Source organism: Urocampus carinirostris, chromosome 17, assembly GCF_059441175.1.
Source record: "Urocampus carinirostris isolate Australia breed hairy pipefish chromosome 17, RoL_Ucar_1.0, whole genome shotgun sequence".
Taxonomy (NCBI): domain Eukaryota; kingdom Metazoa; phylum Chordata; class Actinopteri; order Syngnathiformes; family Syngnathidae; genus Urocampus; species Urocampus carinirostris.
Genome location: NC_142365.1, coordinates 9,499,387 through 9,523,766, shown reverse-complemented (window position 1 = coordinate 9,523,766; position 24,380 = coordinate 9,499,387). Strand labels below are relative to the sequence as shown.

General features: G+C 42.0%; 2 protein-coding genes and 1 long non-coding RNA gene across 3 annotated transcripts; 2 read left to right on the top strand and 1 right to left on the bottom strand.

Moving 5' to 3' along the window:
• Positions 1 to 5,939: 5,939 nt before the first annotated feature.
• tpbgl (trophoblast glycoprotein like) lies at positions 5,940 to 12,453 on the top strand. The gene is made up of 2 exons (XM_088320624.1): positions 5,940 to 6,348; positions 9,411 to 12,453. The coding sequence occupies exons 1-2, from the start codon at positions 5,949 to 5,951 to the stop codon at positions 10,046 to 10,048; spliced, it is 1,038 nt and encodes a 345-aa protein (XP_088176750.1). The 5' UTR covers positions 5,940 to 5,948; the 3' UTR covers positions 10,049 to 12,453.
• On the bottom strand, positions 9,730 to 20,257 carry LOC148349158 (uncharacterized). Its single transcript, XR_015847210.1, has 3 exons — positions 20,227 to 20,257; positions 15,158 to 15,238; positions 9,730 to 9,922 (listed from the first exon to the last, which is right to left on the bottom strand). It is a non-coding gene; the product is annotated as an uncharacterized LOC148349158 (long non-coding RNA).
• On the top strand, positions 19,768 to 22,670 carry LOC148349157 (uncharacterized). Its single transcript, XM_088320625.1, has 2 exons — positions 19,768 to 19,916; positions 22,025 to 22,670. The coding sequence occupies exon 2, from the start codon at positions 22,026 to 22,028 to the stop codon at positions 22,290 to 22,292; it is 267 nt and encodes an 88-aa protein (XP_088176751.1). The 5' UTR covers positions 19,768 to 19,916; position 22,025; the 3' UTR covers positions 22,293 to 22,670.
• Positions 22,671 to 24,380: the final 1,710 nt, after the last annotated feature.

The following is a 24,380-nucleotide window of genomic DNA, read 5'->3' as shown; positions in this document are numbered from 1 at the left end:
CACGTATGATTAATTCCGACATCATACTTGTCTTTTAGTTAGTTTGACCCTACTCAGTGGTTTTTCACATTTCTGCCCCCCATTAACTGCTATAGGTGATACTTTATTATTAAATATCTTTCACGGCAGTTTAGCTTGCTTGTAGGAACAAATCCATTCATGCTAACGATGCTAAATGCTAACCGCACCGTAATGCTAACGTGACGTGTCTATCAGCATGTCCTCGGAACGCCTGTCACCATCGGGGTGAGCCCGCAGGACGAAATGCCGCCGCGTAAGGCGCCGCACAAAAAACACATTAAAATACGACAGTGTCCCCGCGTGGGGATCGTCCTTGAACGCCTCGTGCCGGCGCTGGTCGCAAAAAGCGTGATGAAGTAGGACAGCGGGGCATCGTTCACGGAGCTTAAAATACTCAGTCGTTAGCGGAGGAACATTTGCGGAGATGGATGAGAAGAGAGAGATGTCCCGCAATATATTGGCGTAATGCGTTTTACTTATAGCTAAAATTAAGGATATTCATTTCAGGGGAAATTATGGGGATGAGAATGTATGAGTGAGGCTGTTCAGCGTATACTGCAGTGGTCGGCAACCACCGGGCAGCGGACCTGAACCGAGCCTTCAGTAATTTGGTCGCACAGAAAGAAACATAGGTTCCATCGTTTTTTACCCTCACACATTTTAGATCGTGGGTTCAATTCTGTGGCCTAACTTCGCAGTGCAGAGAAGAATTAAACACATTAGGACGGCCCTAGAGGTCTAAATCTAGTGAAAGCTAGAGCTATTGTTGGTGATAGGAAGGAGTGGAGAGGTGTTGTAAAAGGATAGTGGGATGTTTGGACGCGTTCTAAGGGATGGGCAGGGCACCTGTATGATGCGGCAGGGGTAAACCAGTGAAAGCTGTCGGGCCCTGCTGTTGAACAGAAGAGTGTGTTGTGTCACCCTGACCCGAGTGACATGGCCGCTTTCTTGTGTCCCGTTTCACCTGGAGGGACGAAAGCATGAACTTAGGTGTCGAGGTGCGTAACTTCTTTGGGTGTTTGGGCTGGCCATAGTCCAAAAATGTTTGTGTGTATTTTTTGCTACTTTTTCCCTTTTTTATTTACTTTGTTATTGTATGTGTTTGTCTTGCTGTCGGTCATCCCTCTTTAGGGATATGACCAAGGTAGATAGAGATGGATGGATAGATGTCTAGATAGATGTTTGGACGGACGGACGGACGGACGGACGGACGGACGGACGGACGGACAGACAGACAGACAGACAGACAGACAGACAGGACGGCCCTGTACTACCCACAGGCCAACAAAGGGGTGGAAAGATCCTACCAGACCCTGAAAACGGCTTAAGAGTGCATCCATCTGAAGGTCATCCATTCAGCACAGTGCTGCGGAACATCACAGAGTTACACTACATGACACAACAGGTAGATCACCATCCCTCCTGACGCTGGGACGGGAACTCCAACTTCCACTCGATCGACTGCGGCCCCCATGAGGAGATCATCAAGGCCCTCAAGCACCGGGACCCTGTGTCAGTGACACAGCAGCAGACACTGATAGGAGACACACTTAAAGTCTCGGACTGGATCCGTATCCGCTGGCCCCATCGGTCCTATAAGCTGCTTTCCTTCTTATCCCCACCGCAACAGATAACACGGTTAGGGACTGGGATTTCCCTTCAGGGAAGCCCCCCAGAACTCGAAGCGCAGGGTGACATCTTCGCACCAAGGCTACGCCCTTTTTGGGGTCCCCCGGAGCCCCTTGTACCTCAGAGGTTATGTTCTCAACGTCGGTTCAGGTTAGTAGCAGTTGAATCTGCTTACCCTGTGAGGTTGATGACTTCAATTGTGTTCTGGACTTAAAGTTCTGTTCTACACTAGAATAGAATAGTATGAGGGGGGTGAGGGACAGACAGAGATGGCCGGATCCAACTAGGTGAGGGGAGGGAGAAACTCTATACGCATGTTTGATGTTACTGTACACACGGTCTAATAGGTTTGAATGTGTTTTGCAAAGCGTGCGGTTTCCATATCATTTTTTGAATAAAAACAATTCCAGCTGCCGGCCTCCTTGTGTGGAGTTTGCATGTTCTCCCTGTGCCCTTGCACACTCCGGTTTCCTCCCATGAGGACATCTAAATGTTCCCCACGACTCCAAAGTGGATTCACACTTATTATTAATATTAATGTTGTTATTATTGTCATAAGCTAGGAACGGAGACAGGACCCAATAGCGTTTGTTTACTCAGTTTCATTGATAAAGAGAGAGAGAGCAGTGCTTGCTTCCTCGATCTGATGATCGATGAACACGGTTGGCTGATGGCTGGAACGCGGAAGTGCCACTTCCGTGTCGAGCGAGGATAATCGTAGGCAGCAGTGATACTGGTCTCTAACCGGGACGGGATAGCAAGGGCGGTATCGAGTTCAGAAAAGAGGTCGGCAACAGGTATCAGGCAGGAAACAGGGCAAAACCGGTCGGTGGTCGGGATGGCAGATCGGGCCAGAAAAGGGTCCAGAAACGGGTCGGCAACAGGTATCAGGCAGGAAACAGGGCAAAACCGGTCGGTGGTCGGGATGGCAGATCGGGGCAGAAAAGGGTCCAGAAACGGGTCGGCAACAGGTATCAGGCAGGAGAAAACAGGGCAGGAAAATGTCGGAAGGTATGGAGCTTGCCTAGCTGGGAGCATAGGTTCGCAAATGGTCTGCTGGCTTCCTCTTGGGCAGTCACAGGTGCCCTGAATCAGCAATCTTAACAATTATAATACATGTTATAATTGTTATCATTATTATTATCATCCTCATTATTCTTATTTCTTAAAAAGCCGCCCTTGGGTCGAGCTGTGAAAATATTGTCAGACGATGAACCAGTTCGTGGTCCAGAAAAGGTTACCGACCACTGATGTACTGTACGATAACAATATAATGATAACAAGAGTGTCATGGTTGCCATGGCGCCCAATAGGCCGCTCCCGTGTGTGTCACGGTTGCCATGGTGCCCAATTGGCCACGCCCGTGGGGTGTTTGACTTTTTGTTGAGAGATTGACTTTCTGTTTGTATAAATCTCAGCGCTCTCTTGCTTGGGGGTCAGCCCCTCAAACGAACTTCTGCCCCACAAGACGTGGGTTCTGACTCCGTCCTGTTTCCCTGTGATATCTCCAGTCCGGTATTGTTCCCGTTTATTTTTGTCCTGTTTAATTTGGGGTTCCAGTTTTGTTTCCGTCTGTTTTTGTCCTGTTTATTATTTTCTCCAGTTTTCATCCCCCTCTAGTTTCTCCTGTTAATTTTCGATATCCTGATTCGCTATCTACCCTGTTTGTCACTTCCTGCCCGGTATCGACCCCATCTGTCCGATTACAACTCGGGCAATTGGAATCGGTCTCGTCGGTCTCTGGCTTCGGGTCTTTCCACGCCATACGGGCTACCTGACATGCATGACTCCCCAATTCCATAAAGGTTTGTGTGAGAACGTCACGCGATTGGGTCCTGTATCTGTTCTGGTTCTGACAAAGAGAAGCAAAGACAGCAGAGGTCAAGGCTCTTACCCGCCGGTTCTTTGCAGAAAAAATCAATTCGGCATCTGAGAGTTGAGTTGCAGGCCTTAGTGACGGAATCGGGGTGGGGCAGGGTGGTTTTTTTAGGGTCCTGAGAGGCGTTTGTGATGTGTTTGGACATGGCACAATAAGCCGCTGTCACATTTATGGAGCTTTACGGCCTCTTCTGGTGCTTATCGCAAAGCTCCAGATGGACCTGCATGGGAACACAAATGCCACATCAGCTTATCTTAGACCGCACCGCCTTGTATGTATACAGTACAATCTTTGGAACAAGACCCCTACAGGGAAAATCATTTCAAGATTGCATTTGTGTCAGAACCCGAACAGACGGTGGACCCAGACGCGTAACGTTTTCACGCAAGCTTTGATTTACGGGAACGGGGCAGTCATATGCGAGAACACAAACGCCAGCAATTCGGCGATTGCTGGGCAGAACATATTGAAACCAGACAGGACGGATACAGGATACACGAGTAGATACCGGACAGGGCAGGACAGACGGGATCTATACCGGATACTGGATACAACAGCAAGATACCGGACAGGACAAGACAAATGCGATTGATACCGGATACTGGAGCAAGATACTGGACAGGGCAGGACAGATAGAATCGATACCGGATACTGGAGCAAGATACCAGACAGGACGGGACAGACGGGATTGATACCAGATACTGGATACTGGAGCAAGATACCGGACAGGACGAGACAGACGGGATCAAAACCGGATACTGGAGCAAGATACCGGCCAGGACGAGACAGACGGGATCAAAACCGGATACTGGAGCAAGATACTGGACAGGATGAGACAAGCGGGATCTATACCAGATACTGGAGATTGGAAGAAGATTCCTGACAGGACGAGACGGATGGGATCGATAACGGATACTGGAGCAAGATACCGGACAGGACGAGATAGGAGGAATCGATACCGAATTCTGGATACACGAGCAGGATACTGGAGAGTGTCAAAATACAAGTTTTGCAAGTCCAGAGGTTCGTTGATGGACTGACAAGGAGTGAATGGGAGCACTGAGTTTAAATAGGAGGGAAGCCAATCAGATAGTGGCTGATAGTACCATAAGGCATTTATGCTTTGGGCACCCAAATGGCAAGTAACAGCACGGGTTGGATCCCTTAACCACTAGGGTTGTAGGGGTACCATTTTCTGTGGTGTGTCTACAGCCTGTTGACACCCAACCCTCTCCAGGCCAACGAGTGCACGCATACCTGTCAACCTGTACGTTTTTGCCGCACAAAGTACATTTATTATGCATTTTAAGACATGTACGACGTACAAGACAATCTGTACGGAAAAACGCAAATTGGTCAATTATGGGTACCATCCGGTATACACCGACTATCACGAAACGGCAAATCGATCAAGTCAAACGCGTTCGCCGCAGTAGCCTCTATCTCGGTATCGTTTTTTTGCGTTGCAAACGAAGCAAGCGGTTCGATGCTGCTGTGCGCATGCGTCTGCCGCCTCGGATTTCATGTGGTAGTTATGTAGTGAAAGGAAGTCAGTCTCTTTTTAGAGAACCGGCTTTTTCGGCTCAACTCATTAACGAGAGCCGGCTCTCAAACGGCTCACTTGCTTTGATGCATTATATTACGAATTATTATGTTGTATAAAGAAGTTAAGAAAAAAAGGAAGTATGAAAGGAGAAAATGAAAAAAGACAGGTTTGTGGTTATCCCTTTAATCCGTATATTACCAAAAATAATTTAATGCAGAATATGAATTCATAATTTGAATAAGAAAATGTATTATTCTACTTAATTCTATTTGCATATATTTTTTCCTTCTACAGTGAACGTCCAAGCGACTTCATTTTTGAACTTTTTTAATAACAAACCTCATTCATGTCGAGCAACTCAGTATCTCACAATAAAATGTTAATTAACAATATATATGATATAATGAAACACATGTAGACAGGGTTGGGTAGGGTTACTTTAACTGGATTACTTTCAATGACTTTTGGATCACTCCAATACCAAATATGCTAATTAAAGACAAAACAAAACTAAATAGGAATAAAATGATGACTCACAACACGTGGTAAGCTTTCTCTCCTGGCTTTGATCTCTTTGATCTCCGGCAAAACGGACATCAAATGCGACAGAAACAAAATGAAAATAAATCCAAACATCATTTTTGCCGTTCTATGTATTATGTTACTCCCCAAGCCTGCACAAAGTTTAGTAATTTTATTCATATTTGGTTTATTTTGTCTTTTATTAGCATATTTGGTATTTTGGTAAAAGTCATTGAAAGTAATCCAGTTAAAGTAACCCTACCCAACCCTGGACGCCGAAAGGGAGGGAGGGCAGCAAAGCAGAATTTAAGCGCGTGCTCTTGCGCGCCGACGCTCCACACAAGAACCGACATGCGGACACGCGTCCACACGGAACCGGGACGGCTGTGCGTGCTCGCCGCACTCCTGGCAGCGTGCACCCGCACGGAGCTCGCGTGCCCACCGGCGTGTACTTGTTCCAGGGACGCCGGCACGGTGAGCTGCCACCCCGGCGAGGGCGCGTCGGGGGTGCCGGCGCCCGTCCCCACCTGGACCTCCGCGCTCATCCTCCGGGGGAGGAACTTGACGACGCTGCGCCGAGGCGCCTTCGCGGCGGCCGACGGCGAACGTCTAGACGGGGTAGCCACGCTGTCGCTATCCGCCAACATGATCCGGGTGGTGGAGGCGGACGCCTTCGAGGGAGTCCCGCACCTTCGAGTACTGGACCTCAGCCACAACCGCATAGAGCGCCTGTCTGACGGAGCCTTTAAAGGTACAGTAATCCCTCGGTTATCGCGGTCAATGGGGACCAAAGCCACCCGCGAAAAGTGAAAATCCGCGAAGTATCGACGCCCCTTTTTTTTTTTTTTTAATTAATTTTAATTATTTTATTTTATAATGGGGACCAAAACCAGAGTAGAACATGGAATGAGTTCTCGTATGGAACTGCTGCTGCTGCTGTAGTGGGTCGTTCGTGAACAAAACGGCTCCTTGAGCTGTGATTGGTTTCTACCGGAACTCTTAGTCAAAGTCAAGTCTTTTTCAGTCTTCAGCAAGAAATAAAGAGATAAAAGAAATATACCACTTTAAACATGTCTCCCTTCCACCATAAGATCATTGAGGCTCATTTTGACCCTCATTTCTAGCATATCAAATGGTTTCAAAACAAGGTGCATGCAGAGTTCTTTTGGAAAAGTGTCACAAAGTACTGCAAACAACGACAATAAAACTTCTTTATTGTCATGGGAACCAAAAAGAGGATGTTATTCAGAAGGCCGTCTGAGGGAACAATGACTCAACGCCGTCCCTTCTGTCTTCTACTCTTCTGCTCTCCGCACTCGTGTATTTACACTCGCTGCTCAGACAATCACAATACACAAAAAATGTGGAAATATAAATCAAATTTGGAGTTTTCTTCTATGTTTTAACAGTAAGTGCCTGCATGGGGCCCTAGGCAAAATTAGATCTGGGGCGCCCTATCACTTCCATACTAGAACTCATTCCATGTTCTACTCCAGGGATAGGCAACTATTTGGAGTCGGGGGACGCATCTGACATCTTATACTTCTTTTGAAATAGATTATATTTGTCAACTAGGTTTTGAAACGACCAGTAGTAGTAGTAGTAGTAGTATTTCTGAATTCAGATTTTTATTGAAGTTCTGTAGTTTTTTTTGCAGTGTTACTGTAGTTTTATTGTTCGACTATTTTTATAGTATTTCTGAAATCATTTTTATATAGTATTTCCATAGTAGCATTTTTGAGTATTTCTGTAGTACTTTTGTTGTATTTTAAAGGTAGATTTTCGATTGTATATCTGTAGTAGTTTTGTAGATTTTTTGTATCATTACAGTAGTTTTATGAGTATAGTATTTTTGTAAAGTTACTGCAGTATTATTTATAGTATATTTTTAGTATTTTTTACTATCTCAGTTGTATTTTGTAGTATTTCCATATAAAAATATCTGTAGTATTTCGGTAGTATTTTTGTAGTACAGTGTCACTGTAGTTTTATTTTTGTTGTATTTTTGTGATATTTCCATAAGAGTATTGTAGTATTGGTATAGGTGCATTTTGCAGTATTTCTGTTGTAAACCTCTTATAGTAATATTTTTTGTCGTAATATTTCTCAAGTAGTTTTTTATATTATAGTGTTATGTATTGGTGTTTTTTAGTTTTCAGTAAAAGTATAATTAATGCATTTAGAAAGCAGTATTTTAGTAGTATTTTTGTAGAATTTTTGTAGTATTGCCATAGTAGTATTTTGGAGTACATAATTGTGTACATTTTTTTTATTTTCAAAATGAAAGCAAAATAATATATGAGGTCCCTGTTTTTAAGCACTATATTTGATATTTAGTTTTGTAGTTATTGTGTAGTATTTTTGTTGTATTTTGGTAGAAGTGTTTTTGAGTGGAGACACTAAGTATCAATGTTGGCCCCCAAAAAGGTAACCACTCCTGGGGGCCCCCTAGTGGTTGTGGGTCCCTAAGCAGCCGTTTAGCTCGCTTATGCCTTCACCAGTGAGTTACATATATTTTCCGAGATAAGACAGCATCTTTGTCATCTTGAGCTGTGACATCATTGGAGGAACACCAGCATCCTTGCAAGACAGTCTCCATATTGTTCTACGTGTTAATTTGTCAAAGGATTTACGAATGTTTTAAGTGAAGTTTATGGTAGTTTTTGTGGTGATTGCTTAGGTTGTGTATCGCGGGTGGATGCAGTTATGGTACAACAAAGAGTGAGCTGCTAACTGGCAAAAATAACTCACGGAGAGTTCCATCACACCTGCAGATCCTCCACAAAGAAAAAAGAACAGTAACAGACAAAGTTCGCCCCGGAAACAAACTAATCATAGACATTTTAGGCCCAAATCGTATTTCTGTTCAGCCTCGGGTTTAAGATCCTACCTCTAGTCACGACAGGGTAGGCAAATTTTCAATTTCTCCAAGCAGAAATGAGCGGTATGCAATCACTATTCACAAAAATCGCTGTCTGTTTCGGAGCTGCCTCACATAAGGTGTTAATGGGATTCGGCATTTTGAAAGAGTTGTGTTCCTTAAATGATGTCACAGCTCTACAGCAAACATATATTTCTTGAGTCGACCTGCGCGAGGAATTTTTGTAACTTATTTTTAAATGTGGGGAGGAACACTCCATCATCCGTGCCTAATTGAAACTAATTATTTTTGGGAATACCTTTAAAAGAAGAATAAATCAATTTGTAGACTACATTAATAAATTCTCATTATGTTCTCTTAATTAGTTACCTAAAGATAATTACCAATTCTTGAATAGATTTACGTTTAAAGGGACACATATTCGACCACTAGAAGTCAATGTATTGTATTGTGTGGTGCAATTGAAAACGAGTGCTAAAAGAGCTTATGTCGAAATATAAACTACTGGAAGGGGGATTACCTCATGTGTGGCCGCCTTCTTCAGAGCAGAAATGAGTGGTATGCAATCACTATTCACTAGAACCGCTGTCTGTTTCGGAGATGCTTCACATGTTGTGTTAATGGGACACGGGATTTTGAAAGAGTTCCTTAAATTATGTCACAGCTATACAGCAAACATATATTTCTTGAGTCTAAATGCACGAGGAATTTTTGTAACTTATCTATGAATTTTGGGGAGGGACACGACATGATGGTATGAGCGGTATGCAATCACTATTCACTAAAATCGCTGTCCGTTTCGGAGCTGCCTCATATGTTGTGTTAATGGGACTCAGTGCGAGGAATTTTTGTAACTTATTTATAAATGTGGGGAGGAACACTAAATGATCCGTGCCTAATTGAAACTAATTCTTTTTGGGAAAACCCTTTAGGCTTGTGGGAGCTGCGCACGTTGTGTCTCAACGAGTCCATCGTCCCAGAGGCGGCAACCCAACTGGCGGCTGCTCTAGGTGCCGGAGACCTTCAGGCTCTGCACCGGCTGGAGCTGGCGGGGAACCGACTCCGGAGCGTGCCCCTTGCCGGGCCGGACACCTTCCAGCTCCTGCACCAGATGGTTCTGGTCAACAACTCCATCCAGAGTCTGAGCCGGGACGAAGTGAGCGTCTTGGACCAACACAGGCGCACCCGGGTCTACCTGGCGCAAAACCCTTTCCGCTGCACGTGCGAGCTGGAGGTCTTCTACTGGTGGCTGACAAATTCCTCGCAGTGCCCTGACGCCGCCCTCCTGCGCTGTGCGGAACCCGAGCCCCGCCGAGGAATCTCGTTGGAGCGCCTGCGCCCCGAGGACGTGGACTGCCGCAACGAGAACTTGGAAGCCGTTTCCTATGTGTTCCTGGGGATCGTGCTGGCTCTGATCGGGCTAGTCTTCCTCATGGTGCTCTACCTGAACCGAGGTGGGATCAAACGCTGGATCAACAACATTCGCGAGGCTTGCCGGGACCAGATGGAGGTCTACCACTACCGTTACGAGCAGGACTCTGACCCGCGAATCGCCAACGTGGCTGTTTGAAAAACAGGACCACTTGATCACGTTAGCTGCCAATGACTCCAGACTTATGGAACAGCTTTGCAGAACCGGCAGGAATGCCAAATGTTCTTGAGAGGATCAGTAGACCATTATGTAAAACACTTTTAGAGTTTCTGGACCACCGAGTTTTTCTTGCCCAACAACAAGCTGTCAATAAATAGCAGTAGCCAACCCAAGTCCAAACTCCTTCCTCCTGAAGACCACCTGTAGCAGGGGTCGGGAACCTTTTTGACTCAGAGAGCCATGAAAGCAAAATATTTAGCTATTTTTTTGGAGAGCCACACCATATATTTTCAGACAAAATACAGGGAAACCGGCTACCTAGACAAAAGCTAATATCAACAAATGTACCACTTGAAACATGTCTCTCTCCGACAGTTACTTGAGGCTAATTTTGACCGCCATTTTTGTCATAAACCATGGTTTCGAAACAAGGTTCCAGCAGAGTTCTTTTATAAAAATGTCACAAAATACTGCAAACAAGAAAGGATGTACTTAGGGGAGTGCGCAATGTGTGCAGGGATGCGCCGACCCCATCAAATAGATCTGGGTGCTTGGCTGGCGTTTTCAGGTGTTTACAGTTTGTTCCGTGGGTTTTCATCTTAAAATGTCTCAAAAGTAAACATTGATCGTCTAATGAGCTTCCATAGGATTCCTTAGAGATGTACAGCCAAAACTGGGTCTATTTGTGGAGCACTGTCAGTGTAATCTGTAGTTTAAACTTTGATCTATGTAGAATGGACCGAACAAACATACTGCTGTTTTGCTTCGCAAACACATTCAAATTAGAAAGTCACAGAGAAGATTACTACATCCCCTAATTCATCCCCGAATCCAAGTGAGTCGTATGTTCCCAAATCTTATGGACTTTGAAATCTTCTCAAAAAGTTACAAATAAGATTCAGCATATGCCATTATAGTCTGACAACCGTTTTTTACCCAGGTTCAAATATATTCTCAGTCAGCTCCACCACTGACCCTCAGTTTTACCAAGTGTTCTGGTGGAAACCCTAAATGTTTTAGGTACACTTTTTTAGAATGCTTCCTAGCTTGTTTGTGAATTAGTCTGGTATTTGCTTCCATCCTGATCAGGAAAAAAATAACATCTTCTCCTCTTTACTGCTTTTTGGTTCGTTTTAAAAAGCCATTTTTGCATTTTTGTGTCAAGGAACTGAGTTGACATGTGAACTTCACACACTGTGTAGTCTTAGTTCAGGGATGCCGGATCCTGACTCTCTGTTCTCGGGCGGGCCGGATCAGTAAAAGAATGTCTACTTTGAATTTTTAGCTTTGTTTTTCAGTATTCTGCCTACATGAGCAACCTACCATACTCATTAGAATCACAGAAGAGGAGGGATCTTTTCCAAACACAACACATTTATTCCGAAACAATGGGGAAAATTATTTGTTTGGCTTTGAATGTGTTAACTGGTTTAACAGTTGAGTGAATGCAGTTTTATACCTGAACCAACTCACCACGCTATATAAACACAAAACTGCTCTCTAGTGGCTGGAGAGAGCATTTAGTTAGCATATTAAAAAAAAAATCATAACTTTTGATGGAAATGACCTGGAGACTTGGTTCTTTTTTTGACACACTCAGAAATGTATGCCTGTCTTCGTTCTTTTCTGGCGTAGGATCGAAATCGGATTCCTGCCACTTTTTGACTGACTTACAAGGCCAATAATCACAAACATTACAATAATTGACTTTGATCGAAAAAGACGTTTTGCATAAATGCGAGTTTTCAGCACTTTCATGTTGTTTTTAGAAGCGCCTTCCTTGTAAATGAAAAAAATATGCCATTAAAGTCTTCTCTACACCTTTTGGCTTCATTAGGTGGTAGCCCAAAATTCAGGTATATATTTGAAGCATCACTGTTGAGTGCAAGGGTTATTTCTACACAGATTTATCACTGTCATCATCCTTATCTAATTAGATCATTTCCTACCACTAGTGGCGAATAGTCTGATACCATCCACTGATATCCAGGGGGAAATTATCATCTTTGCATTTTCATCAGCACGGTATCTTCTGTCACGGTTGCCATGGCACCCGATTGGCCCCGCCCGTGTGGCACCAGCTGCAGCTTGTTGACAGATTGGCTCCCTGTCAGTATTCAAACCCTGTCCTATCAGTCCCCTTTTATCGGTCCGTCTGCGAATCTCTGTTTTTACACGGCAAGCCCTTTTTTCGCCCGTCCCGTTTTTTGCTCCTGGTTGTCCCCCGACACGATCTGTTTTGATCTTGACCACGTCTGTCCTCCCGGCCCGAATAACGGTCGGTTTTTGATCTTGACCACGTCTACTCTCCTCTCCTGGCTTTCGACTTGTTTCCAATCCCGACTAGGTTTTTTGCTCTCCTATCTTGGCAACTGACCTGTTTTTTTCTGCTCCCGACCACACCATCGCCCGCCACGGAGGTGCCACTTTCGCGTTCATTGCGACCTGCCCCCTGCGACCAGCGATCACCAGATCGTGTGTGCAATCCTTTCCCTTCTTCCCAATAAAACTATGAGAAACGAGTGGGTCCTGCTTCCGTTCTGGTCCTGACATCTTCCTTATCGTGACCTTGAACATTACACACTTGCTGGAGATGAAAGCTCTCACAAAATGTCTACTCTCGTTCACTCACTCTCATACAGCACAGTAGAAAACATGTCAATAGAGAAGGGGTGTCCAAAATTTTTCAGAAAGCGGGCCAGATTTGGTCATCTGAAAATGTGTGAGGGCCGACTATACAGCCTGGCATTCTTTGAACAGTCTTCAATAAGTTCCCCCTCCGTGAAAGGTTTGGAGTGCTTGGCGATCCAGTGTCACCTCATGGCTCGCATTTATAGTATTTTCTTTTGACTCAGAGGTTCTTTAGAAAAAGCACTGCTGTGCCGTTAAAACAGCTTCCAGTTGCTTCACCTTTTCACAGCATTCGCTTCCAGTTAGCTTTTTGTAGTCAGCATGTTTCCCCTGGCAGTGCCTTTATATTCTTTGAAAACAGCCACAGTCTCCTTGCAAATGAGGCAGACACACTTGTTTCAGATTTCTATGAAAAAATACTCCAATTTCAACTTGTCCTGGAAGCGGCGGCCCTCACAATCAACTTTCCTTTTTTTTTAAGTCATCATGTTGGAAATTAGTTGGGCTAAAATTCTCACAGAAAGGGCAAGGTGGCCAAAGGGTTACTACCATCATCTGGTGAAATGGAGATTTTTTTTTATAGTGCAAATTTGTTTTATACTGCTGTCAACTCTAATGGTGGGCCACATATTATACATTTTATGGCAGAGGCCGCGGGCCAGTAAAAGTTTTATCACGGGCCCACAGGCCGCACTTTGGACATGGCTGCATTAGAGTGAATGACACTTGGAAATTGAAACCCTCTCACAAATACAACCAAAACACTCATCCCAAGGCTCTCACACAGACACTCTAATGCAAAGGCAAAACCCACTCTGACAGGGAAACCTTCTCACACATACTACTAAAATACAACATCTTAGGAGACAACTGAAATGCTCTCTCACACACACACACACACATAATTGCTTCCTTGCAACAACTTTACTACTATAAGATAAACTTTAAAATGCTCTCACACAGTGCTACAAAAAGCTGTCGACAAAAAAGTGAATAACGCTCGCAAACCCTCTCACAATACGACTAATACACACATCCCATAGTTCTCACATAAACAAAAATTGCTCTCATGCACAAGTAAAACCCTCTTTGACACTGAAACACATAATACTAAAAAAACAAAGCTCTTAAGGGGTTTCAGAAATGCTCTCAGGACAAATGATTTCTCTCATACATCCCTGAAATAACCATAATACTAGAAAAGTCAAAATGCTCTCACACACTCACACATAGTTGCTTCCTTGTAACAACCCCACTACTAAAAGAGACGTGGCGCTACCAAAAGCTATCAATAAAAAGTGAATAACGTAAACCCTCTCACAATAGTACTAATACACACATCCCATAGTTCTCACATGAACAAAAATGCTCTCATGCACAAGTAAAACCCTCTTTGACACTCAAACACATAATTCTAAAAAAACAAAGCTCTTAAGGGGTTTCAGAAATGCTCTCAGGACAAATGATTTCTCTCATACATCCCTGAAATAACCATACTACTAGAAAAGTCAAAATGCTCTCACACACTCACACATAGTTGCTTCCTTGTAACAACCCCACTACTAAAAGAGACATGGCGCTACCAAAAGCTATCAATAAAAAGTGAAGTAACGCTCGTAAACCCTCTCACAATACGACTAATACACACATCCCATAGTTCTCACATAAACAAAAATGCTCTCATGCGCAAGTAAAACCCTCTCTGAAACCGAAACACATACTAAAAAAAACAAAGCTCTTAAGGGGAAACAGAAATGCTCTCAGGACAAATGATTTCTCTCATACATCCCTGAAATAACCATACTACTAGAAAAGTCAAAATGCTCTCACACACTCACACATAGTTGCTTCCTTGCAACAACGCCACTACTAAAAGAGACGTGGCGCTAACAAAAGTAAACCCTCTCACAATACTACAAATACACACATCCAATAGTTCTCACATAAACAAAAATTGCTCTCATGCGGAGGTAAAACCCTCTTTGACACTTATGGGCCAACAGAAATGCTCTCAGGACAAATGATTGCTCTCATGCATCCTGAAATAACCATACTACTAGAAAAGTTTAAATGCTCTCACACACTCACACATAGCTCACACTCACACAAAGACAAAGCAAAAACAATTAAATGATTGTGAGAACATACTGTACCAACACGGTGTACGAAAGTTTCTAAATATGATTTGCCGGTGCAAGAAATGTGAGAGCGTTCCTGTTGTGAGCAGGAGCTATTAAGTCTGAGAGTGCACGTGCAGTCGAAACTCATTAATGACATGTTTCCCTGGATGAGGAGGGTGTGACCTTCATCTCGCAGAGAGGGATGCTCTCATACACAAACACAGCAAGTCATTTACACATTTCACGCCGACATCGGGGGGCAGCTGCTGCTCGAAAGGTCCGCCAAGGTGACATTGAGGCTCACGCATGAGAGTCGCTCGGCTTTCGTAAAACATACCTTCGAGAAGTCGCCGACGGCGCTCACGATGACGGCCAAATATCAAATATCACTCTCTAATCCTAATGCTTTCCTTTAAACCTGGAACAAACAGACATTTTCACATGCAAAATTAGAGAGAGTCATCAACACAGCACAGAAAATCATCAATACAATTCAAAATCTGCGAAAAACCGAACCAACGACAACCAAAGCGCCAAGTCGCGAGGCTCCATTTACCGTAAATTCCGGACTATAAGACGCTACTTTTCCCCCTAACTTTCAACCCTGCGGCTTATTCAGTGATGCGGCCAATTTATGTAATTTTTCTAACGGCCGCTAGCGGCGCTCGAGTGTTGCTACCATTAACTGCCCTGTCAAAGCTATATTATTATTATTAAAGCTTTGAAAACTCTCTCGGTGTACCGTATTTCTTTGTAAACATGTGTAACTCGTGTATAATATGTATTTGCAACTGTATATTTTTGTAATGTATTTATTTGTATTTATTTTAGACACTTATTCTGATACAGGTGAACGAAAAATGAGGGGCGGAACAAACACGGGGGGCCGAGTTTAAGTGGGGACCGCTAAAGGTGAGGGACAGACAAGGAAAGAAAAGGGGGTAAAAAGTTGGTTAAAGAAAAAGGAGTTGCGTGAGTAAATGTGTTCATCTGATATATTTTTCCCACCCTTACCTTTGGAAATATACACTTTTTTCCTTGGATTACTTTCAACGGGACCCGGACTTTGCAGGTCTGCATCAAACCTTAAGTACCGATATCATTTTCCGTTCATTTTGCCGGCTGTGATTTTTAGAATGTGGGCTTTAACGAAGGACATTTAGTTTCAATCGCGGGACTTCGGGTTTGGGTTAATTTTCTTTTTGTATTACATGTTTAAATGTGGGCGCATGCGGCTTATATACAGGTGCGGCTTGTGTATGTACAAAATCGGTTTTCCTCTTAAAATGTGGTGGGTGCGACTTATAATCAGGTGCGCTCTATCGTCTGGAATTTACAGTAAATGACTTGACCATCTTCCCAAACCTTTCTCCACATGGAATCCGTTTTAAGAATTATGGATCGTAATTAGCGTGAAAACGTGCCGTTCCGTGTAGTATAAAACAATAAGCTAACGAGTGTACGGTGCATCAACGGTCAATTTACCGGGTAAACCAGATGAACGATCGACAAGCATTCATAGTTGGTTAGACCAGAGCAAAAGGGCCGAAACGAAGTCTCAATTAAGCAGGGTGGGATTAAGGACCAACATGGGAAGGATTAAGTAGATAAAAATGAAAAAAAAAACGTTTTGGGGAATTCCGAGACACCGGCAGCCTTGAACAGGCACCTTGGCTGCCCGGCGTTCATTAACAGACAAAGGCCGGATTAATGAGGTTTTAGCATAAGCCGCGGCTTTTGTTTGTTTGTGTTAGCGCAAGGTCAGACGTAAGAAAATAGATACCGAACGTCGGAAGAACGTACGCACTAAAAATGACATTGTAGGTTAAAGAGGAAAGCACTTTTCTTCCCTTGTGTGTTAGTTTGATTCCAGGATATACAGTAGGTAATAGACGAGGGTTACTTTTAAAATGTAATCCGATGCAGTAACTAGTTACCTGTTGAAAAATGTCATCAGTAACGTCATTTGAACCACCATATTGTAGTAATGCCACTTGATTACTTTCAATCACGTTTTGATTACTCCCATACCAAATATGCTAATAAATGACAAAACAAACATACTATAAATACAATTACTGTCAGGACCAGAAAGGAGACAGGACCCACTCGCGTGACGTTTCTCACAGTTCTATTGGGAAGAAGGGAAAGGAGTGCACACACACCATCTGGAGATCGCTGGTCGCGGTGAGTGGGTTGCTCGGACGCGGAAGTGGGACTTCCGTGGCAAGCAATGGCGGTGTCAGGAACGAGAAAAAAACGGGTCAGAAGCCGGGATTGAGGAGCAAAAACGTGATCGGCATCGGAAACAAGTCGAAAGCCAGGAGAGGAGAGTAGACGTGGTCGAGATCAAAAACGGATCGTTATTCGGAGCGGGAGAACAGACGTGGTCGAGATCAAAACAGGTCATAATTCGGGACGGGAGGGCAGACGTGGTCTAGCTTAAAACAGATTGTAGCGGGAGGAAAAACAGGAGCAAAAACATAGGACAGGCGAAAAAAAGGGCTTGCCGTGTAAAAACAGAGATTCGCAGACGGACCGACAAAAGGGGGCTGGCAGGACAGGGTTTAAATACCGACAGGGAGCTAATCTGTCAACAAGCTGCAGCTGGTGCCCACGGGCGGGGCCAATTGGGTTCCATGGCAACTGTGACAGAAGCTGGAGCCACACGGCAGGGGCCAATTGGGCGCCATGGCAACCGTGACAATTACTACATTTTGTTTAAGATAAATGGACAATGTAACCTTAAAAACGGCAGCAAACCAAGTAGGGCTGCAACAACTAATTGATCAAATCTATTTAAATCGAATATTAAAATCGCTGGCAACTGATTATCTCATCAATTTGTTGTATCGTGTGATCTGTGAGCCACTAAGTACGTTAAACTAATTATGTTGTGACGCTGAAAGTTGTAGTACCCCTTGGGTCCTACAGAGAGTGCAAGGACCGTTTTTATTTAAAAAGTGATCTTACATTTGTTTAAATATTTTTTTTCTTTAACATTGCACCATTAGAAACAAAATTCGCATGACAGTTTCTACTTTGTTGTGTTAAATTGTTTCAACATGAAACAAAGTGGCAAAGCGTGAAGAATTCTAGATCCATATATTTGCTTCTCTCACACACTGCTTGCATACCTACTCGCAATATGCAGCTGCTAACACACTTCAATCGCTGGATAAAGGAAGCAACTGTAAAAGAGGGGACTCCCTCTATGTGTGGACAAAGATCTGATTAAACCCACTCCCGCCATCTAATGGTTACATTTCATACGGTAACCATTCCCAGAGGCTTGATACTTACTAACGAGCTGTGCCAAACCTTTTACAATAGTTTTTTTCTAGTTAAAACAATAAAAATGTATTTTATGTTTTGGCACTCAGGGACAATGCTTCTAAAAAACGTATTTATACATTATGGCACTGAATAAGCCAAGGTGGGTGCAAGCCAAAGAAAGTCAAATCTTCTAAAGTTGAATTTATGTGTGAACTAAGGTAATGTAAATATAAACTGGCACTCCTATTGTTCATTAAAAGGTATTTTACTCGTTACAAACGCTCAAAAAGTGGCTCGCACAATCTACGCGTAGCGTCGATCAGTTATACAATGTTTAAGTTTGTTTATTCTTGAATGATATTTCTTAAATTCCTATTTATGTTTGAAAAAAAGAAAAGTTTTAGTGTATTTAATAAATATGTATCCCTTTTGGCCCGCGACCAAAGGTGTGGTTGGAGTTTTGGCCATCTGTGCAACCAGGGTTGGGTAGGGTTACTTTAACTGGATTACTTTCAATTACTTTTGGATTACTCCAAGACCAAATATGCTAATAAAAGACAAAACAAAAACTAAATATGAATAAAATTATGACTCACCACACGTGGTAAGCTTTCTCTCCTGGCTTTGACCTCTTTGATAAAATGCGACAGAAATATGAAAATAAATCCAAACAGCTTGCCAACATCATTTTTGCCGTTCCATGTATTCCGTTACTCCCCAAGCCTGCACAAAATTTAGTCATTGTATTCATATTTAGTTTCTTTTTTCTTTTATTAGAATATTTTGTATTGGAGTAATCCAAAAGTAATTGAAAGTAATCCAGTTAAAGTAACCCTACCTAACCCTGTGTGCAACTGAGTTTAACACCCCTGGGTTAAGGAATTCAATAATTTAAGCAATTCTTGCAGCCTTTCAATAGCTTTAGTGCCCCCTGGCGGGTAATAATATCTGACAAGATACTGTTCTTAAACTCTCCATTTCTTCAATGGGACCTGGTTATTATCAACAACTTTTCTGGTGTTATTTTGATTTTTATTTGAATATTTAGTACCACGTTCAACATATTTTAAATGTAGTTTATTATTTGTCATCGGGAAATACGTCACTTAGAAAAATGTGACAATGATTCAATAACTTATATTTACCACAAATAAACAAGTAAACCCCAACAATAAGTCTACATTCAAACGAGATGAATATTTATAGCTTCAACTTTACTTCTTTTTGACAACAACTTACCTCTAAAATGTAATCACGTTGGCGGAAGTTGCAGCGAAGGTGGAACTATTTCACATCTGGGCCTGAACCAAACTTTGTTTTTTTTAATCATGTCGTAATTTTACCAAATTACAAAAAAATTGTCTCATATATATAGAACAGTAGAATCGTTGCATTTGTGTATTTATTTAGTGGTAAGTTTATATTTAATCTTTAAACCTGAATACTTGGTCTCGATAGTGCTTCCGGTGGAACAATATGACCGTTGCACCAATAGTTAAAAAAAAAAAAATTCTTTAAAATAACACCACACAAATCGTCTAACAAAAAAAATAAAATAAATATTATTGATATATTGTGTACAACAACAACCAAAAGTCTCAGATGTATGAAATGGTCAAAATATGTCTTTAAAAACAAGCGGAACTATTGATCGCTACATTTGGTCCGACGCTTAAAAACTCCCCCCTTGTAATTGAATAACAATAATCTCCTTGACTGTTGCATTTGTCATGTATATTCTTATAAAAACTGCGCCACTGGGATCTTATAACAACTTTGGGACAAGTAGCTAGACGGAATAAACAAGTGGAAAATAACAGGTATGAAGTGAAATACTATTTAAGTGGGTACAGTATATGTTCTTGAACAAAGTTAGCATGGCTCCCTTCCTTAACACTACTGAATTGATAACATTAATAATATCAATGTTAATGTCAAAGTTCTACAAAAATCGCTGCAGAGCTGCAACCGTGTTGAGTGAGGGAGACTTAAAGTAGGTTGCATTATCATGTACATAGATTTATCACTGTCATAAAGGTATTGATCATATATCTAACAATCTGATAAATGAGTTTATACTACACCGTAACTTGTTATAGCAATCAGAGTATTCATAATAAAACAAATTACCCAAGTAAGATTGATGCACTCTTAAGTCAGCTCATGTGTCAGGGTCGCTACTGACTCCTTTTGGATTTTAAATGCATGCAAAAACCATATACGTCTATTGTATCAAGGCTTCTTGACTTTGTCAGGAATGTATATTTTAACAAAATAAAGAAAAATCACTTTGTTACAGAATGCCCCAAAATAAATGGTCCCATTTCTGTTTATAGGATCGGTTGTGATGCGGCTATAAAAACGAGATTATTAAAAAAACGGCTACTTCCAAAACTGAAATCATAAGTGGGCGTATTATGCATCAATTGCAAGTTACATTTCTGCAAAGAAAACACTAAAAGTGTCAGTTTTTTGCCACACATTCAAAGATGGGGTGCATCATTTGAGGTGTCCATAAAAATTAAAAGTACTTTTTATTAAGAATGTGTTAACAATGCTCAATCAATTTCAAAGAGCCTTCATAATTTTTTCCCCAACACGTCTCAGCTTTTATCTTTTAGAAACCCTGCTCCCGGACACGCACGTTAAGTAGAAGGGAAGGGGATGACTTCATGCTAGTCATCGCAGTTTTTTTGTCAGTGTGGCAGGAAAATGGTGAAAGTAAGAAGAGGCCTGTTTTAAATACAGTCCAAACATCGACTCAAAACCCCAAAATTATGAAAAAATAATTTTTTTTCGTGGGCGTCTCAAGATATACATAATGATTTCAAGCAAGGAGAGGGCGACAGAGATTCACAAAGTTTCAAACTGCGGACAGCGCCTTTAACACAGAATACATGAGACTTTTTCTCTTCATTTTGTTTTTTGTTTTGGAACAAGTAATGGATCTCTGTCCCTCTTAACTGTTGTTTGTTTGGTCTTGCAAATTTATAATATATGTTTTGACGTGCTCGGCTTTTCATTTTATATTTGTATTAGAGTTCTATTGCTGAAATAAGGATTTGTTTAGCCTGGTTCTTGAAGTAAATAACCGACCCTAACACAGTAGTTGTTATTGGAGTTAATAATATTTAATATTTTTTAAAACAGCAAATGTGTTAGATAGATAGATAGATAGATAGATAGATACTTTGTTCATCCTGTAATACTCCTATGTAATTGGTAGGTAACAGAAGAACATTTTATTTGTATAGTTCTTTTAAAGTTCATTTGAACATTTCTTTTGACTGGTAGAGAAAAGATCCAGAGACCTACAGCAAAAATAGAAAAAAAAACAATATTTTAATGGATAAGGAATCCTAACGTGGTACCCATCCATTTATTATCTGCACCGCTTATCCTCAGTCGGGTCGCAGGGGTGCTGGAGCCCATCCCAGCTATCTCCGGGCAGTGGGCAGGGGACACCCTGGACTGGTTGCCAGCCAGTCACAAGGCACACAGAGACACAATTCTCTCACTCATTCAAACCTAGGGACAATTTGGACCAGCCAATTAACCTGACATGCATGTTTTTGGAATGTGGGTGGAAACCGGAGTGGCTGAAAGAAACCCTCGCAAGCACGCGGAGAACATGCAAACTCCGGACAGGAAGGCTCGTAGCTGGGTTGTTGTTATTTAAAATCTTTTAAAATAAAAAGAGTTGTAAAATTGTCATATTCCAGGTATTCCTCATAAAACGTGTTTATGACAGGGCTCCATTAGTATTTGTATTTTTTCCCCCCACTTATTTTTGACCCCACTCTCGGAAAAGTGTAAGACACGAGTCGCCACTGGACCGCAAACATAGGGCGTGCTATCTGAAAACAAACACAAGCAGAGTGTTAAAAGTATATATACTATTGATAACATCGACTCATTCCCTCCCCAGGATGACATCCCCTTCTCCTCACAATCGAAGCAAGAAAACGACTATATCGGGTGGCAGCGAGGACGAAGCCGAAGATCCCGTGGAGCAAATGATCTCCCGCACAGGCTGTGCTGAGCTGCACGAGGCGGTGATGGAGTGCATGGCCGAGCATCAGGATTGGCGAGCGTGCCAAAGTCACTTGGGCGCCTTCAAAACATGTATGAGCGACCACCACAAGGCACGACAGGAACACCTCCAGCAAAAGCACAGCCAGAAGAAACCAACTTGATGGCTTGGTTGGCTAAGAGTGTTATTGAAAGGGGTGGTTCTGTAGCTTGAAATTTTGCTACTCTCATAATCGCAGTAGGGCTGCACGATTTTGGAGAAAGTCTAACTGTGATTTTTTTTCCAATTTCAATGAGATTTTTTTATTTTAAAAGAAAAAAGTTCATTTGTCTGTCATCTGGAAGGGGGATTACCTCATGTGCGGTCCCTTCTCAAGGTTTTTCATTTACCTCATGTTGAGGTTTTGGAGTTTTCCCTTGCCTTCATGTAGGTTTTAGATCAGGGGATGGTGTCATAATAGTCTGTAATTTGCAATAGTCTGTGCATCCCTTTGAGATTTTTTGTGATTAAGGGCGTCACAAATAAAAATGACTTGATTTGACTGTGCTGGTTTTGTTTTTGTGTGTACTTAACCCTCCTGTGGTCCTCAGAAGTAAACAAAGTGTCCAAAAATATTTTTGGGAAGAAAATAAAAAACTAGTAATATTTCCAACAGCCCACCCAACTGAAACCAGCCTTAGTTTGGTTGGCTAATCAAAACAGATCTGGAGCCACCTAGCCATATTTGGTTATTTTTTCTTCCTGGAATCAAAAACACAATCCCCAAAAATATTTTTGGGTGTTGAAACTTGTGTAGTGAATAAATAAGTAACATTTATTGCGACAGAAACCAGTTTGGCTTTTGATTTTTATGATCATCTACACACTAAAAAATAGATTGAGTGTTGACCAAGTTAGCTTTTGCAACGTAAACTTGAGCCGTGAGTGGTAATTGTTAGAATATATAAAAATGTAACTGCATATGTAGTCAAAATTATGATTATCTAGTTACATCTGTTTGACTATTTAAATCATCACGTTATTCATTTGGTTATAGTTAATATGCTTTGAGATTATCTGTGTATTTGAGTGATGCATTTACCTATGGGTTGTGTCTAAAACTTGGCAGAACACTTTCAATTTCCAATGAGTTTTATCAGCCTACATTTGAAAATTAGTTCCATTGGAAAATTTCCACTACACACAGAGACTTGTCTTTCAAGCCACTTTTGAACTAGCCCGGAATGTTTTTTTTTGTTTGTTTTATGTTGTACTTTGGTTTATTGTAATAAATCATCTCATTGGAACTATTCTGCTCCAGCATCGGGAGAAAAGCACTTTCATTTCTTTTAGAGAAGTGGAATCGAATACTCTGACACGGGGCGGTATTGGCGCAGGAGGTAAAGCGCACGTCTTGGGATCAAGGAACTGCAGGTTTGATTCTTGGCTCCTCTGTGTTATATGTCCAAGTGGCCCCGGTAAGCAGGTAGCATGGCTGACGGCGCTATCGGTGTGTGAGAGTGTGTGTGAATGGGTATGAGTAAAGCGCTTTGGGGTGTCTTTATTCAGTTGAAAAGCGCTGTATAAATGTAGACCATAATTGATGATGAATAGTTGTGTGCCAAAGTTCTAGATCAAGGGTGAATGTATGGCTTTAAAGACAGGTATGGCTCTTTTCATGAGATCACACAAGGGCAATGCCAACCTCTATACTGTTTCAAGATTAGTTTATGTGAAGCCGAAGCGACACTTAACAGTTCTGCCCAAAATTTATAGGACATAGTCTTAGCTGCAGTCTACAGTCACGGTGTTACACCAACAAACCCCATTTTCCTGTTTGTCATTAAACAATGTATGTTCAGACACTTGTTGAGACACTTTGTGCTAAAAACCCAAAAAACAAACCGAAAACGTCTACCAAGCACCCAAATCAATATGATTGGATGGTCAGTTTTCTGCACACAGCGTGCTCCCCTATCGCTCTCGCCCGGCGCTCTCTGCACCGAAGGTTAATACATCCGTAGCCTTCTCGTTTTTTTTAGTCTTTTGTGACATCTTTACTAAAGAACTCACCTTGGTTTAAAACTGTTATCCAAGAAATAAATGACGGTCAAAATGAGCCTCAATAATCTTAAACAACTGCAGGGGGAGACACATTTTAAGTGGTACATCTGTTAATATGGGACACATCCTCTGGCATTATTATAGTTTCATAGATTTTGTCTAATCATGAAATGTCACACTTTAGAAATAGGTTTTGTCCTGAGAGATT